The sequence below is a fragment of the Theropithecus gelada genome, chromosome 12 (genome assembly GCF_003255815.1).
Source record: "Theropithecus gelada isolate Dixy chromosome 12, Tgel_1.0, whole genome shotgun sequence".
Taxonomy (NCBI): Eukaryota; Metazoa; Chordata; class Mammalia; order Primates; family Cercopithecidae; genus Theropithecus; species Theropithecus gelada.
Genome location: NC_037680.1, coordinates 10,790,846 through 10,806,908, shown reverse-complemented (window position 1 = coordinate 10,806,908; position 16,063 = coordinate 10,790,846). Strand labels below are relative to the sequence as shown.

The following is a 16,063-nucleotide window of genomic DNA, read 5'->3' as shown; positions in this document are numbered from 1 at the left end:
TAAAAGCCAGTGAATTTTAAATATAAGCAAATATTGATCTAGATGTCTCTCCTCACCTTTGAAATCAAAAGATCCACACCCACATTTCTGCACAGCTAGATCTAAGTAGCTGCTACTGCCTTTAGATCCAGCACATGCTCCTGAGCTGGCTGCAGCCCTCACCACTCCTTATGACTGCTCTGCCTGGAGGCTGAAAGCTAGTTGGCCCCTATGGTCACTGTTGCACGGATGTTGTTTTTACAGTCAAGTAATATGTCTGCACTCACTTTTCATCAAAACTCTAAAAATAAAAGGAAGCCCGAGAAGGTCATGTTTCTTGTTTGCTTTTTTTTTTTTTTTTTTTTTTAAATAATGGTCCCTTCTTTCATGTCTATAACCTCCCTGTCAGGTGTAGGTTTTCGTTGTTATAATTAACTGAAGCAACAAATCTGCAAGCCTGAAACATTTGAAAACCTGATGACAGCGAGTGTTTTAATGGCAATTAACTCTTTCCATAGTCCACCATTTCACAACGAATTATACTTTCCACCTGTCTGTCTTCCCGCCAGGGCGCATGTTCTTCTAGACCAGTGGTTCTCACATTTCAGTATGTATCAGAATCACCTGGTCATCTTGTTAAAAACTCATGGCTTGCCCTCGGAGTTTCTGATGTAGTAGGTCTAGGTGGGATCCAGGAACTTGCATTTCTAGCAGATGCCTTGGTGATTTTGATGTTGCTGGTCTGGGGAACCCACTTTGAGAACCACCATTCTAGAATAAGAATCCAGCCTTCCATTTACTGTGCACCTACTACTCTCTGCCAGAGCTTTAAAGTTCTTTATTTCTAATACGTATTGCAATCCTGGAATAAAGATGTGTCTTATCACCATTTTACACCTGAAGAAGGATGCTTGTAGCACTCAGCCCATGAAAGGGCCAAGCTGAAATTGAATCTCAGCCTGTCTGCCCTCGGGGCCTCAACGATCCCCTGCAGGGCACAGTTTTATTCAGCTGTGTATCCTCAGTACCAAAGCCTTCAGCCTGCCTTGCAGTAGCTTCTCTAATGAGTGTGTGTTGAATGAATTTGAGATCCACATAGATGAGAAATAGGTAAGAAAAATACTTGTGGTTCTTAAATGAAGAAAAAGGGAGAAGACATCCAGGTAAAGAGAAAATTGCATTGAATGCCCTTTATTTACCTACATTTGGTAAATGTAGGCAAATTGGCATAGTATTAAAAGGGGCCCTTGGATGGAGTTATTTCTAATTATGGAGCCACTTTTCTGTAATCAGCTAGGAGTCTGTTCCTTAGCCTGCCTCTGGTTTCAGGGTAGCTGGTTGAGATTGAAAATTAGCTCCGTGAGTAATGCTTCTGCACGTTAATAGTGTAATGAAATAAGCACGAGATCTAGGATGATTTTCAAATCTTCCCGTAGAATTATACCATTTCCTATAGCAGAGAAATTCTGCCCGTGTCTGCTCTTGGAACACAGAAGCCATCCACTTCCATCTCTGTCTTCTCTTTCTGTTAAATATTTAGCATGTGAGAATCCATAGGCTTTGACTCTATCTATTTTCCCCGATCAAAACACAGTTTCCTCATTGCAACCTTGTAAGTCCAGCATAACCATGTTGGGTTTGGGGAGCATGGTGCACAGCAGAACTGCACATGTTAGAGACGGTTTGGCAAGTTATTTAAGTGGAATTTTTGGGTAACAAAATGGAAAACGGGACATTTTGTCCTTTATTACGTAAGAACATGGTTTAATGGAAAGAACAAGAGCGTGGAAGGCAACCAGACAGAAATTCAAATCCTGTTCTCTGCCACTTGCTGGGCAACCTTTGGCAAATATCGCCGTCACTCTGAGCCTTGCGTGCCTTCTATTTAAAATGGGGATGTTTACCTTGCAGGTTTGTGAAACAGCTGATAGAATCTGTTAAGTGTCTTTTACCTAGTGGATGCTTAATAAATGGTAACACTTACTATCATCTCTAAGCCCCTGGGCCTGCTTCTTTCTTGTGTTTGGATGGAATTTCTGCTGGAAAGAGGAAAAGAAGATGAGAAACATTGTAGACACTTTTACACATCTGTTCTTGTCATTGTTTTTGGCATCGGTGCCTCCCTCTGTCCTCACCTTAGCCCTTAGGAGCCAACTGAGCAACCGAATATATTTATGTTTACAGGGTTTACCTATAATAATTATTGAATTTGGTTGCGGTGCTTTATAACATCACACAGGGTATTCATAACAGTAATATTCCAGTGTAAACTGGTATTACTAGACCTTCTGGAGCAGAGGGGTTACTCAGCTGTTCACCTGCCACTTTAATTTTTAAGCCCTTGGGCTTTCTGGGATCTACACCCAAAAACCTGGAGATCTCTTTCAAATATCTTAAGTCCCATAAAGGGACAAAATACCAAAATGGCAACGCTTCTAACAAGCTTAACATGTATTCGAAAATGGCAAGTTAAGGGATTTTTATGTCTTCTTTAAAAAAAAAAAATTACCATAACTTCTGGCTGAAATTCAATCCCTACTCATATTTAGAAAAAGTACAACTAATAGTTAGCAAGGAAAGAGAGGAGTTTGAAACTTTGATGAAGAAAAATAAGGCACTTTACCTGAACAAATTTCAAATGGATCCATTTAAAATGAAATTAAGTGGCACTTAACTGGTTTGCAAATTGGGACCTATTTGTCTCAGTAAAATGATTAAAGTCCTGATTTATCCCTAAAATTGGCTTTATTATTACATTTAATTATACTAGAAGATTGTTAAAGACTTGTAGGTTTTCTCTATCCCTTTAAACTGTACTTTATACAGACAATAATTGAATATTAGATAGAATAACTTGATTTTCCAAAGAAATATGTTTCTAATATTTTCTTCTTTTTATTGCAGAAATTGAAACAACTTGAAGAAACAAAAGACGATCCCGAGAATAGATTATCGAAAATTTCCCTGGAGTCATTCAATAAATTTCACAGCAATACTGTGATTTTATTAGAAAAAGAGAAGAACTCTCTGAACAAGGTTGAAGGACAGAAGGAAGAAAAAGAAAAAAATGAAGAGACATCTTTGAGTAGTTCAGATAGGCCTGGGGTAGACAACTTGGAATCTTTGAGTGATTCTTTATATGATAGCTTCTCTTCCTGTGCCAGTCAAGGTTCAAATGATGTATAAAGGACTTCTCTTCCCTTAGTGAGCTGGGACTGGAGGGCTTAAGAAACGAGGGCGGGGGGGGTGGCGGGGGGTGCGCTGCTGGGTAGAGATGACAATAATAAACTATTGCAGTACCAGAGCCTTCATTGTCAAATTCACAGCAGGCAACCCACCAGAGCTCATATCTCTGACAGGGCAATAAAGATAGACTCCATTTATTGTGTTTCAAGAGGATTAAGCGTAAACACACCTATGATACAGAATCCTTAATTTTGCACTTTTTTTGAATATTTGTACAGAAGTTGTAAATTTTTTGGAAGAGAAATTATATTTGTAGCAAAAAAAAAAAAAAGACAGCAATAAATGGAATCAGCGCCATGCTCTTGAAATAATGTACTAAGTCTTAGAAGTTGATGATAATATATATTTTTTAAAATCCCAACTGAAGTTTTCGTGATGTTCATTGTCCTGGTCCTCAAATTGTTTGTGGGTACACTCTGTATACCTACAACAGGGCCTGCCAAAAAACCAGAGGGTTCCTTCCTCCTCATCTCCATCTCATAAATCTCAATTTGATAGAAATGTTCATTTTAGTGCAATTTCAGATTCGTTGCCAGAGAGTCAGGTGATAGTAATCGGTGTAATTGTGCTTCTGCTGAAAAATGAAAAGGGTCCAAAAGTGTGGACACTGATTGGGAGTGTGTCATTGTATCAGAAATGACCGAATTTTATTCCCAATAACAGTTTTTCCTTCCAGACATTTCTTTAGATTGTCTTCTACTTAGTGCTTCTCTATGATCCTGTTATTTGATTTTTATCTTCTTGCTCTTTTTATTAAAATCTGGGCACTCTAAAAATGAAAGCAAATTTCTATTTGCAATGTTCACTTTTAAAAATAAAATTAATGGTGCTACGAAGAATTCTTTTTAATATCCTTTTTTTCTACCAAGACTGTTTATATGTAAGGATAAATTCTATTTTAAAGGTTATGTGTATTTTTTCTAGATGTGAACTATTTATAATTGCTTATGTACAGGAGCTTGTAAACTAGGCACAATAGAAATATTTTTAGGATCTATATGGCTACTTTAGCACATAATTGTTTCTTTAAAGAGTATTGTATGATCAGTGTTATTTGGTTAATTTGTGCAATTTGTTTTATTTTATCTTAAATGAAAATTATGTAAAATGTCCTTGTCTTTCAGACTTTAAAAAATCCTTTTGTTTTCTTTCTGAATAAAAGTTATATTACAATTGCACCCTCTGAAAACTGAAAATAACTTGCTCAAGGACCTTTTGGCCCAGTCAGTTACTTGAATCATGACTCACACGTGCTCTTCCGATGGGTTCCCCGAAGGAATAAATAAACTGGCCCTTTTGCTCTAGAGATAGTAATTTAGCCAATTGTAAGATCAGAGTCTGCAGACAGGTGAGTAATGGTCAAAGCATTTCAGTCTCCCCGAGGGGTTAACCAAATAGAAATGAAAGAAGGGGGGAGGGAGGGAGAGAAGGAGCCTGAGGCAGACATGGAGCGATCTCTGCAGAGGAATTACAAAGCAAGTCATTTAAGCTCCTTTCCAGACCAGCTCAGCTGGGAGGATGCAGAAATAAATGATCAGCGTTCCGGCCGGAGAGAGCTGCCCCAAGAAGTGGCCGCGGGAGAAAAGGGTGAAAGGGGGCAAAGCTTAGGAGGCGATTTCCACGGAAATGAAGGCTCCCTAAGGATGTGGGGAAAGGGGGTGGGAATGTGCGGATTGGGGGCGGGGGCACCAACGCACTCCGGCGGGCTAGCGGTCTCCCGCAACACCTGCTGCAAGGCTCGGGAAGGAAGGCGAAGATAGCACCGGGGCATCCCCGGGAGTACGCAAGGTGGGTCACTTGGACTTTGCGGAAAGAAGAGGAATTTCAGGGGTGTGGGGAGCAGCCAGAGGCCGAGTCCGAGGCTGGGATGGCCTTCCGGGAGAGGACGTGGGAGTATGTACTAATAATCGGTGGCTTTGGAGAAAGCAGGATGGAGCTGGTCGGCGTTTTGGCGACAAGGAATGGAGGAGAGCAACCCTCTTCTTGACCCTGATTTGCTTTCTGGTGGGACCTCACGGCAGGTGTCCCCGGGACGGGGTTCTCCTAGGCTAGGCGACCAGGGCGGTGTCAATGCACCCTCCAGCGGTGCGCGCAGGCGGGAGAAGGGAGGGCGGCCCGGGTAAGTGCGACAGTCAAGGCAGTGTCCCCACCACACCCCCATCCAGACTGGCCACGCCGAGCTGGTTCTTGACAGAAGGCCTCGGAGGAAGAGGGGGCACAGCTGCACAGGACACCCTAGGGAGCCTGCGAACATGGAACTTTGCCAGGCGCACGGGAACGTGCGCCCCTCCTGTCAGCCTCCGGGGCGCCAGGCTCCAGCGGCCCGCAGTGGGACCGCCTCAGCGGTGTGGGCTGGACCCAGTCGCTGGGGGTACTGACCAGTCCTGGAAGGCGCAGAGGACATGGAGTGGGGAGGCCGCGTCCCTATATGCGAAGGGCCAGCCGGGCACGCAGTCCTCAGACCCTAGTCCGCACCCGGCAGGTCCCCACGGCACCTGCTGCGCCCTCCCCGCGGCTTCCCCAATCTCCAGCCTCTCCACCTCAGAAAACTACCAGTCCTCTCCCACCTCCCCCCACCCCCGGCGCCCCTTTCCCAGGAACGTGCGGAGGCGGGAGAAGAGGAAGACAGGAAGGGGGTGGGGATGTAGAGAGATGGACCCAGCCTTCCCCGCCCGCCACCCCCACCCCAACTCGGCAGCCGTCACGTGGTGCCTGGAGTGGGAGGTGGGGAGAAAAGGCGAGACTTTTGTGGGTGCTCCGGATCGCCAGTAGTTCCTTCAGTCTCAGCCGCCAACTCCGGAGGCGCGGTGCTCGGCCCGGCAGCGCGAGCGGGAGGAGCGGAGACGCGCAGCCAGGAGCCCGAGCGCGGGCGATGCATGCGCCGCGAGCGGCACCTGCGGCTCCTCTAAGCTACGACCGTCGTCTCGGCGGCAGCAGCGCGGGCCCCAGCAGCCTCGGCAGCCACAGCCGCTGCAGCCGGGGCAGCCTCCGCTGCGGTCGCCTCCTCTGATGCGCCTACCCGCTCCCGGTCCCGGGACTCCGGGAGAATGTGGGTCCTAGGCATCGCGGCAACTTTTTGCGGATTGTTCTTGCTTCCAGGTGAGAATGCCCAGAGGCCAGCAGCCGGCGCCAGGTGCGCACAGTCCATCTACCAGCCAGCCCTTTTGCCCCCCAAGGCTCCCACCTGGGGCCAGCCCTGCCCTGGGGCTGCCCAGCGGGAGTTGGGCGGTGGCGACTGGTGCCCCAGGGCGCGAGGCTGGGAAAGTGTCCAAGTCCCGCGCTGCAGGAGGAGAGCCGGGAGCGGCGGGTTCGCCGGACTCCGGGCTACAGCTTCTCGGGCTGCACGGTCGGCAGAAGCTGGGCTTGGGAGGAGGGAGGGTCCGAGCCGTGCTGGGGTCTCGGCGAGGAAGAGGGGGCGACATCTCCCGAACCCCGCCAAGTTGTCTGGCGCCTCCGGCACCCCGTGGGAGTGGCGCCGCCGACAGGTGAGCCGCGCGCTAGGCAGCCTGCGGCCTCGCTGAAGCTGGGTTACTGCGCTCAGAGTGCGATAGATATGGGGCAGCGGGAGCGCGGGCAGTTGGGTCTAGACAGGAGCGCGTACACCGAGAACAGCCAGGCTGAAGCGACCAGAGGCGCAAAGGTCTCGCGTCCTCTCTCCAGTTCGCCTACTGGCTCCCGACTAAGCTCTGCAGAGCTGGGACCCCGACCACCCACCCTAGCCGAACGGTTGCCCTGAAAGCCGGGGCCTGGAAGAAAGGGCCGCGGGGTCGGGATCCAGGGTGCGCGCGCTCACAAACGCCCTCTCCCACCCTCTGTGGCCACCCGGGTCGCCGCGGGGACGGCCCTGGAGAAGGGCCGCAGACCCGGGCTCGGGGACTTGCGGCGCAACAGCACTTGGCGTCTGGCACCTCCACCCTTGTTCCCAGGTGGTCGCTCAGGGATCCTCAGAGCCCTGGCACAGAAACGCTGACTTTAAAAATTAAATAAATAAAAACTGAAAAGACGTCTGCGAATGTAATCACGAATGGTGCCAAAATAGTAATTAAGTAATTTGTAACCAATTAGCAATTAGGCAAATCCTTTGGCTTTGGCTGGAGCTAACGCAGGTCTACAGAGCTACTTCGCTCTTCGGGTGGTACCATCCCCACCCTCCTTTCAACTTCTTGGGAAAAGGCCTGGGGTGGTGTTGAATGGGCTCTTCGTGTCTAGAGCCGGGGTCCAGAGGTGCCGGGCACTATTCCATTTTGTCCTAAAGGACCCTAGGTACCGGCGCCGCCCCCTGCCGGTTTCAGCCACATCTGGCCCTACCCGGAGACCCAGGAGTGCAGAGCCCCAAGCCTCCCAGAGGCCGGGAGCCGCCGCGCTCTGGGGTGTGGGATGGTCGTGATTTCCGGGGTGGGCTCTGTGGGGGCCGGATCTGAACCCGACTGCGTCTGTCTCGCAGGCTTTGCGCTGCAAATCCAGTGCTACCAGTGTGAAGAATTCCAGCTGAACAACGACTGCTCCTCCCCTGAGTTCATCGTGAATTGCACGGTGAACGTTCAAGACATGTGTCAGAAAGAAGTGATGGAGCAAAGTGCCGGTAAGAGCCTGGCAGCCCTCCCCGTCGCTCTTAAGCCTGGGCTCTGGGGTGGGAGTGAGGGGGCCATTAAATAACAGGAAAAAGGACTGACTTTGATTTAATGCCCACACACTGGTTATCGCAGATTTACTTTTACAGTGCTGGGAAAATGAAGAGTTCCAAGTTACTTTAATCTCATTAATTACCAAGGCTTCTCCCCAAGGGTCTTGGGAGGGGAAGTGCATTTAAATTAGTGGCTCTCCTCTTTTTATTTACTCTCTTCACCTCCCTATGCTACAAGCTGATGGAGATAGAAAATATATGGCTAACCAGCCCCGGCTTGGGCAACTAGACAGTAGCCTGTGAGCATTGTCAGCCTGAAATATGGAGCTAGTTGAAGTTCCCAGAGGTCAGAACTTGAAAAATGTGTTTTGTCATAGAGGCACACCATATTTCCTTGAAGAACACTACAGGATCTTTATTTAATTTTAGAACTAATGCATCAACTTCCAGGCACAAATTGCCAAGATCTTTCAAAGGAATGCCGTTCTCAGCCCTACCAGCTTAGCTGCCGGCTGGCTGAGAAGAGGGCCTGAGCATCCTGTGAGGGACAAAGGGGTCTTGTGGGATAGCCCTTACTCCCTCTAGCTGACCAAGGGTCTTCTCGCTGAGGTAGAACTTTCCAACCGTCCCCCAACCCCCTACCCCAGCTGTCTTATTAGAACTCAAAGTTCCCCCAAATTATAACTGGAACTTTGGGAAAACAGGTGGAGCTGTTACTTCAGTTTCAAGGTCAAAACCATAAACACAGACGTTGCCATTTGAAGGATATTGAAAAGATGGGAAATAGCATAACTTTATGGCTGATATTGAATGAGCCAAAGCCCCCACTTCCCTTTAGTTCTGTGAACTGCCTGCAGAACCCGGCGAAGTGATTAGAACTGTTATATGATTCCCTTTACCCACTGGCAAATCAATGCAAGGACTCTAGTTTTAAAGCCAACAGCTTGGGAAAGTTGTTTCTTAGAGAAGGGCCTGGAAATGTCATATTGCTATCCTCATGGTTATTTGGAAAGCAGATGCCAGCTTGTCACTGTGCTGTGTTGTGGTGTGTGTGTAGTTGTGAGGGCTGATTTTATAGGTCATTATTTGTTGCACCAAAATCACTCTTCTGGGAAGCCTGAGACATACTGGCTCTCAAGGGTAACTTGTCCCAAGAAATGGAGTAAACATCATTTTGGCACACGGGATTTGGGCTATTAATAATGCAAAACAAAACAAACTTGGCAAAAATTCTTCAGTTCAGATTGATAGGGATAATTTGAACAAATGGATTTTTTTCTACTTGTGTTTCTTTCCTATGTTTTACCTGAGCAAAAAATTCACTGCCTTTCTACCAGAGGCACTGCTGTGATTTTAGTCAGAATTACTGTTAACACTTTATTGTTACGTTCAAATATTTGCAGCTTTCTTGAGACAGTAGTTTAGAGCCAGACAAAATGAGAATGTACTGTGGACACGTTAAGAACCTCTTCGGAGTCCACAAGGCCACCGCTTACCTGGGTGTCATGTTTTATCGCCTAGGATATGGTCGAGAAAGGGATGTAAGCTAAATGTGAGTCAGAAGAGGTTCTTTTTCTGAGAGACATTTCTTCTTCTGTAAAAGTGTGTCTAAGATGAATACCACACACTCCATTTTCAAAGTGCTGTTTTTCATCTTGCTTCATTCTGTCCTCAAAACCACTCTGTAAAAGAAGCAGAGGAGGCATTTTAACTTCCATTTTATCCACAGAAACGTGGTCTTCACGTGCCTGGCCTAAGGTTGCTCATTTTCTGTAAGCTCGGACAAGGTGGGCATCTTGTCTCCAAACCAGGTCCCTCAGGCCACAGGTCACAGCCCAACAAGTCGAGACAGAATCAATAAGGCAGTTTCAATTGTGAAGTTTGATAAACAGAAGCAGTTGACGAACTCAGAGGAAAAGGTTATGAAGGGAAGGATGCTAGGTCGGGGTGCAAGCCAAACGGATCTGTTTCTGCATCAAAAGAGCAATGTCCGGGGGGGCTCATACCTCCAAGGCACTTCCATTTTGATGTCCATGTACTTATTAGGGACCAATTTAATTTTTTGCCAACAAGGATAGAGAGCAAATCTAAAACTCTAAGTGAACACAGTTGTAGTATAATCATCATAGTAACAAGAGCTAACTTTTGTTGAGCGCCCGAGGCATCTGACTTTTCTCTTTCGATTGTACATACAGAATCTTGTGAAATCTGGTGGTCATCTTTGAAGATCTTGTTTCCTCATGCCACAGCCAGTCAGCATGTAATTCTATTACATGGTCAACATCTCCACTCCAGAGAAAGTAATGCCTGTTAAATGATGCTATTAAGAATTGAAGTCAGAATTTCTTTTAAGTTTGATCAATCACATATGTTATCCTGAGAATCTCAGCATACTGGAGCTGAAAGAGCCCAGCGACTCCTAGTTAAAGATGCATGTTGGAATCTTGCTGGGAGTTTTGTTCAACTCCACATGGCTGGGTCTCTGCTTAAAGAAGCCCGTTTCATAAATCTGTGGTATATCTGGCCATGGGTCTTTTATAAACTTCCCAGTGATTCTGGGGTGACCTGAGTTGAGAACTGATCTGGGGACAAACCTTTTTGTGTTATAGAGGAAGACAGCAAGGTCCAGAAAAATTAGATGCGTTGTCCAAGTTCACTAGCCAGCTGTTACTAAGAGGCGCTTGAAGCCTGCTTCCCTGGCCAGCACCTTTGCTGTAATACCACACAGCCAGCATGTCGTAAAATATCCTGCCAGGTCTGCCCGAAAAGATAGTCCAGGCAAAGTTCAAAGAGTTTAGACCATTTTTCATATCCACCAAGTTCACCTAACAGTCCAGGTAGACAGGCCATGAAGTGGATTGTCAAGAATCTGAGAACCAACCAGTGAGATTTTTAAGTTTGAGCGCTATGTGGACTGGCATTTTTTCATAGGTATAGAAAAACCAGGGCTTTAAATCAACTTAAGAAAATGTAATGAACTAAGCCAGTCTGACATTAAGCAGTAATGAAAGGTGTTCTCTTTCCAAAAAATACCAGCCGTGCAATATGTGTAGGCTGAGTAGACTCAATAACTGAGTAGACTCAGTTTCTGTACTAAGTCTGCAAACTCAGCTCTTATGAATTTTGAGGCAGGTACATTTAATTTTCGACTGGGAAGTACGTTTGAAATTAACCTTTACCTATTCCCCAGAGTGGCATTCCTCTTAGGTGCTGAGATTATTATCCACCACTCTTGTTCCGTTTGGTCATTTCTGGAATAATAAGTTTCTGGCTGTGGGGAAGGGAAGGTTCACTTCAACTTCTTTCATTGTCCTTACTAATTGATATTTAAATATTTGCATAACGAATGACTTGTTCTCACCAGCTCTGGACTTAATGAGTTGGTGTCTATTTACTAGCACCCTTGATAATGGCACTTCTTTTGCTCTTGTCATTGTACTCTGCAAAATATTTCAAATATTGATTTTCATTTCAGAATAGAAGCCCCCTCCAGTATGAATTTTGAAACCAGGGAATAAAGAATGTGAATTTGCATTTGTGTGACAGTGCAATCTTGTAATTAGAGTTTTTCCTCTTGACTAGTTACAGTGAAAGGGGCATAATTTAATTTTTATAGACTAGCCAATTTCTGCCCTTAGTAAAATATAGCTCTGTCAGTGAGCAAAATGTTACAGGTTCTCCTAAACCTTATTTAAAAGTTAAATGCAGTATATTGAGAGAAAGTTCATGGTCTGAATCAGTAACCGAATCGATCTCTTCACCCATCCTTTGCAACATGCATTAATCTATTTGTCTGTTTTGCAATACAAGAGTTACTGATTTATATGCCATGTTGCATCTACATTATGGCTGTGTAAGTAATGGCTATTTTCCTTTTGGATTAGTTAGTTGCTCATTAAGTTGGGCAGGGATGGCTTCATACCTTGGATAGTTTAGTTTTACACCTTATTTTCTCATGAGCTAACTAAGGGATAGCAAGAGAGGACTAATGTCACAAAAATGCTTGGTCATCCACTCTTAGTAGAAAGAAGTGGAAAGTTAACCACAGCCTATGTTTTCTTAAGTCTGTGCCTGCTTAATTTCCCCAAGATCTAAAATAATAGGCTCTAGTTTGGCCTTGGGATAGGCTTGGCAGGAATGACGCCCAGTGCTGCTAATCAATTCGATGTCATAGTCCCTTTATTCCTGTATTCTTTTATTTCAGATGAGTGCATGCACTCGAGCTCAAATGCCTGTGTGCACACACATGTGCGCGCACACATACACTCATATATTTGTGTGTGCAGATATACCTTTCTATTTTTGCCTGTCTATATATTTGCATATACCCACATATGCAATGCTTGTAAGAAAAATAAATATAGAGTCATTCTTTACAGATACTGAGATCACAAATTGCTTGATCCATGCTATGTTGTAGGCATGAAGCACATTTTCTAAGATTTTTATTTTATTTTATTTTTGCAGAACGACGTTGTTAGAAGTAGCAGGGGTCTCTGTTAATCTTCCAGCATCCCTCATTTGTCCATCTCTCCTCCTCCTACTAGGCCTCTCCTGTTAGCTCTCTTTTAGACATCCCATCTGCAGTCCTTAATTTCTCACTGTTAGCCCCATTTTGAATCGATCAGATGGGCTATGGAATAGCTTTATGAATAAAGTGAAAAACAAAACCAAAGTTCCACATTCTATCTTTGACAAAGGAGACTTCAACAGCTTAAAAAACTTTAAAATGAGGCTGTTGGCATGGCGGCTCATACCTGTAATCCCAGCACTTTGGGAAGCTGAAGTGGGTGGATCACCTGAGGTCGGGAGTTCAAGACCATCCTGGCCAACATGGTGAAACCCCATCTCTACTAAAAATACAAAAAATGTGCTGGGTGTGGTGGCACATGCCTGTAATCCCAGCTACTCAGGAGGCTGAGACATGAGAATTGCTTGAACCCAGGAGGCGGAGGTTGCAGTGAGCTGAGATTACTCTCCACTGCACTCCAGCCTGGGCAATAGAGTGAGATTCTGTCTCAAAAACAAAACTAAACAAAAAAAAACTTTAAAATAGATTGGGATATCAAAAAATATATCTTCATATATTAAAACCAGCTCCACTAAAAAGGTTTCCATGTCAACTTCAATGAAGTTAGGAATTACACAGGAAGGGATTCTATTCCGTGAATGTTCACAACCCTACCTCCTTTCCTTTCCAGACAATAAAAGAACAAACACCTTGCTCTTCAAGGTAAGACATTTTGCCAAGCAGTTGACCACTTAGTTCTCAAGAAGCAACCATCTCTTTCATGTGCCTTCTGAGGAAGTATTCAGAGGGGAAATATCAAATGCCTTTCCCTTGGACCCTCCCAGTGAATGAAGTATTTGTTTATGTTAACTTTCCAGCTGAACAAGCAGCCGGTGCTGACCTCCCATCTCCATAGATGAAACATTTGAAGATTGATCCAGCTCTCCCATAACACTAATTCCTCCCACTACGATTGCATGAAAGCTTCTGTCATTGATGGTTTTCCTAATGAGTTTAAACAGAGAGGCTTCAAAGCTGGGGCATTTTTCCCAAGTGAAAATGAAACGAAGCATGAAAACAAAACATACCATTTTCTTTGAACTTTGAAAAGGTAATCTGCCTCCCTCACTCCTGAAATAAAAATTCTGAATCTACAGCCTTTGAGAGAGCGTGTACCCTCCCTCACTCCCTCTCTCCCTCTCTCCCTCCTTCCCTCCCTCCCTCCTTTCTTTCTCTTTCTTTCTTTTTCTTTCTTTCTTTTCTTTTTCTTTCTTTCTTTCTTTCTCTTTCTGTCTCTTTCTTTCTTTCTTTTTCTTTCTTTCTTTCCTTCCTTCCTTCTTTCCTTCCTTCCTTCTTTCTTTCTTTCTTTCTCTTTTTCTCTTTCTTTCTCTCCTCTTTTTTTTTCTTTTCTTTTCTTTTCTTTTCTTTTTCTTTTCTTTTCTTTCTTCTTTTCTTTCTTCTTTTCTTTTTTTCCCAACTTAGGTTCTACTGTCCAAACTAAGCAAAGGTTTCTTAGCACACTGTGCAAAAGGACTCAACATCTCAACCCCTATTTTTCACTTGTCCAATGGAAAGTGTGTTTTGCTCCCTTAGGGGAGAGAACCCCTGTGTTCTAGGTTCTTCACATTTGGTAACTTGAAAGAGGTTACTTAATATCCCAGGCGCTTAGCCTCCCTCCTTGTAAAATGTGGAAACAGGCTGCCTGTTTTCTTGCGAGATACAGCAAGAGAATGAGAAATACGGTCAGTATAACCATCTTCAAGGAACCAGTGCTAGACATGGAAACCTGTCTTGGATGCCCACCAGGAGCTGCCCATTCACTATCCATACCTGCCTCTGAAGGGTGGCCCAGATATTGTAGTACAGGTTACTTTGTACACTGTTTCTATGTTTCTCAGAATGAGGGAGTCCTTGAATTCAGCCTTTAGTTCCTAAGAGTAGTATCCTCATAGTTAATTTAGAAGGTTCACAGAGAGATAATATCCCCACTTGATAGTTGATGAATCTAAGACACAGAAAGGTTGAGCAATTTGCTCAAGATCACACAGCCAGTGGGACAGGAATTCAAGCACCTTTCACTTCTCCAGGTTTTTTTTTCCACTATGGTGCCATTTTCTATGTTTTCCCTCTTTTTTTGTATTTTTAACAATAATTTTATTGAAATATAATTCACCCTTTAAAGTATCCCATTATGTGGTTTTTCGTATATTCATAGAGACGTGTAACTATCACCACTAGTTCAAGAACATTTCATCACTCCAAAAGAAACTTTATTTTATTAGTAGTCACCCCTCATTTTCCCCTTTTCCCAGCCCCTGAGAACCACTAATCTACTTTCTGCTTGTACGGATTTGCCTATGCTGGACGTTTCCTGTAAGTGAAATCTCATACTGTGTGGCCTTTTGTGGCTGGCTGCTTTTGCTTAGGATCATGTTTTATGCTCATCCGTACCACTTCCCACTTTTATTTTATTTATTATTTTTTTTTTAATTCCATGGGTAGATGTGTCCTTCCTCTTGCTGGGGCAGATACCTAACCTACCTTATGGAATGGGATAGAATGAGATGGAATGGGATACAGCATGGCTGTGAATCTTAGAACTCCACTGGCCAATGAGCCAATTTGCTGAATTAAAGTAACATGTGCCAAGAGCAAGCCATTGCAGTGAGCTTTCGGCAAAGGAGTTGGTGTTCATCAAACATCTGCTTGGTGCCATGCACTGGACTGTCCATTCTTGCCCATCTATTACATAATTCATCTGTTTTCCCTTGAGGAGGTCTTGAATTAGTTTCTTTTGACCGCAAGGATCCTCAGGCACATGGATAGGCTATTCCTGATGCCCCTGTTGGTGGTCCCAAATGCCCAGCTCCACATCCGGCCTCACCCTTAGGCCACAGCCCTCAAGAGTCCCACACCTCTATGACTAGAAGAGACCCTAATCTCTCTGGTCCACACTTTTCACTTTACAGAGGAGTACACTGTGGTACAGAAAGCAGTTTTCTTTCCCAGGGAACTTAAGCATCTTGATAGGTCCGTTTCTCTCTCTTCCCTTGAGAAGGCTTGAGGGTAAAGCAGGTTGAAAGAGGTTCTGGAGAAAGGTTTTGGTGAAGGAGATCAGATGCTGGCATGATTTGGTCATCCACAATGAATATCATGTCTATGCACGAGTCTAGCTTTCGTCCCCGAAACCAAATCATTTGATTGCAGCCTTTGTGTGGGCAGAACTCCTTACTCATTTAACTGTGGGGCATACCTTTTCTTCTCTGTTAAGTTTTTCTAGAAGACTAAGCTGGATTCTTCCTTGCTTTGTAGTTTTCGTGGTGGTAGAAGTGACTATATTTCAGGGAGCTGGAGCAAAGTTGCTGATAGAAGACAATGTGTTTCCTGCCTTGGGAACACCAAAAGAGGCCATACCTGTAACGTAGGATTTTCAATCGCATCTGGAATGAATCAGCCGCCAAATAAAAGAACTATGAGATGTGCCTGCCATTAATTCTTTCTCGAATTTGACTTGTGGCTACATTGTGATTCAGAAACTGTTTTCACAGGCCAGAGCTATAGGGCATGTTCTCTTATTAGTAAATTGCTTCCAATCTTCTGATTGCTTCCAACACTACAAAGCAAAGCAGGAGATGGACTGAATTAAGTGTTTTAGATAAGGTGAAACCATAGAGAGTTTGTAATAAATTGCTTTTTTAAAAGGA

General features: G+C 44.6%; 2 protein-coding genes across 3 annotated transcripts in view; both read left to right on the top strand.

Annotated features, from left to right (window-relative positions):
* NCKAP5 (NCK associated protein 5) overlaps nt 1-4,414 on the top strand; it is an 835,293-nt gene extending 830,879 nt beyond the window's left edge. Inside the window, exon 18 of the mRNA XM_025404545.1 lies at nt 2,884-4,414. Coding sequence (XP_025260330.1) covers nt 2,884-2,900 — 17 coding nt within the window. The 3' untranslated portion in view covers nt 2,901-4,414. The remainder of the gene's footprint in view (nt 1-2,883) is intronic.
* Nucleotides 4,415-5,268: 854 nt separating this feature from the next.
* LYPD1 (LY6/PLAUR domain containing 1) overlaps nt 5,269-16,063 on the top strand; it is a 31,185-nt gene continuing 20,390 nt past the window's right edge. Inside the window, exons 1-3 of one of the 2 annotated variants that reach the window (XM_025405120.1) lie at nt 5,269-6,158; nt 6,286-6,324; nt 7,670-7,807. In XM_025405120.1, coding sequence (XP_025260905.1) covers nt 5,654-6,158; nt 6,286-6,324; nt 7,670-7,807 — 682 coding nt within the window. In that variant the 5' untranslated portion in view covers nt 5,269-5,653. Of the gene's footprint in view, nt 6,159-6,255; nt 6,325-7,669; nt 7,808-16,063 lie in introns of both variants that reach the window. The other variant, XM_025405121.1, reaches the window with a different exon arrangement.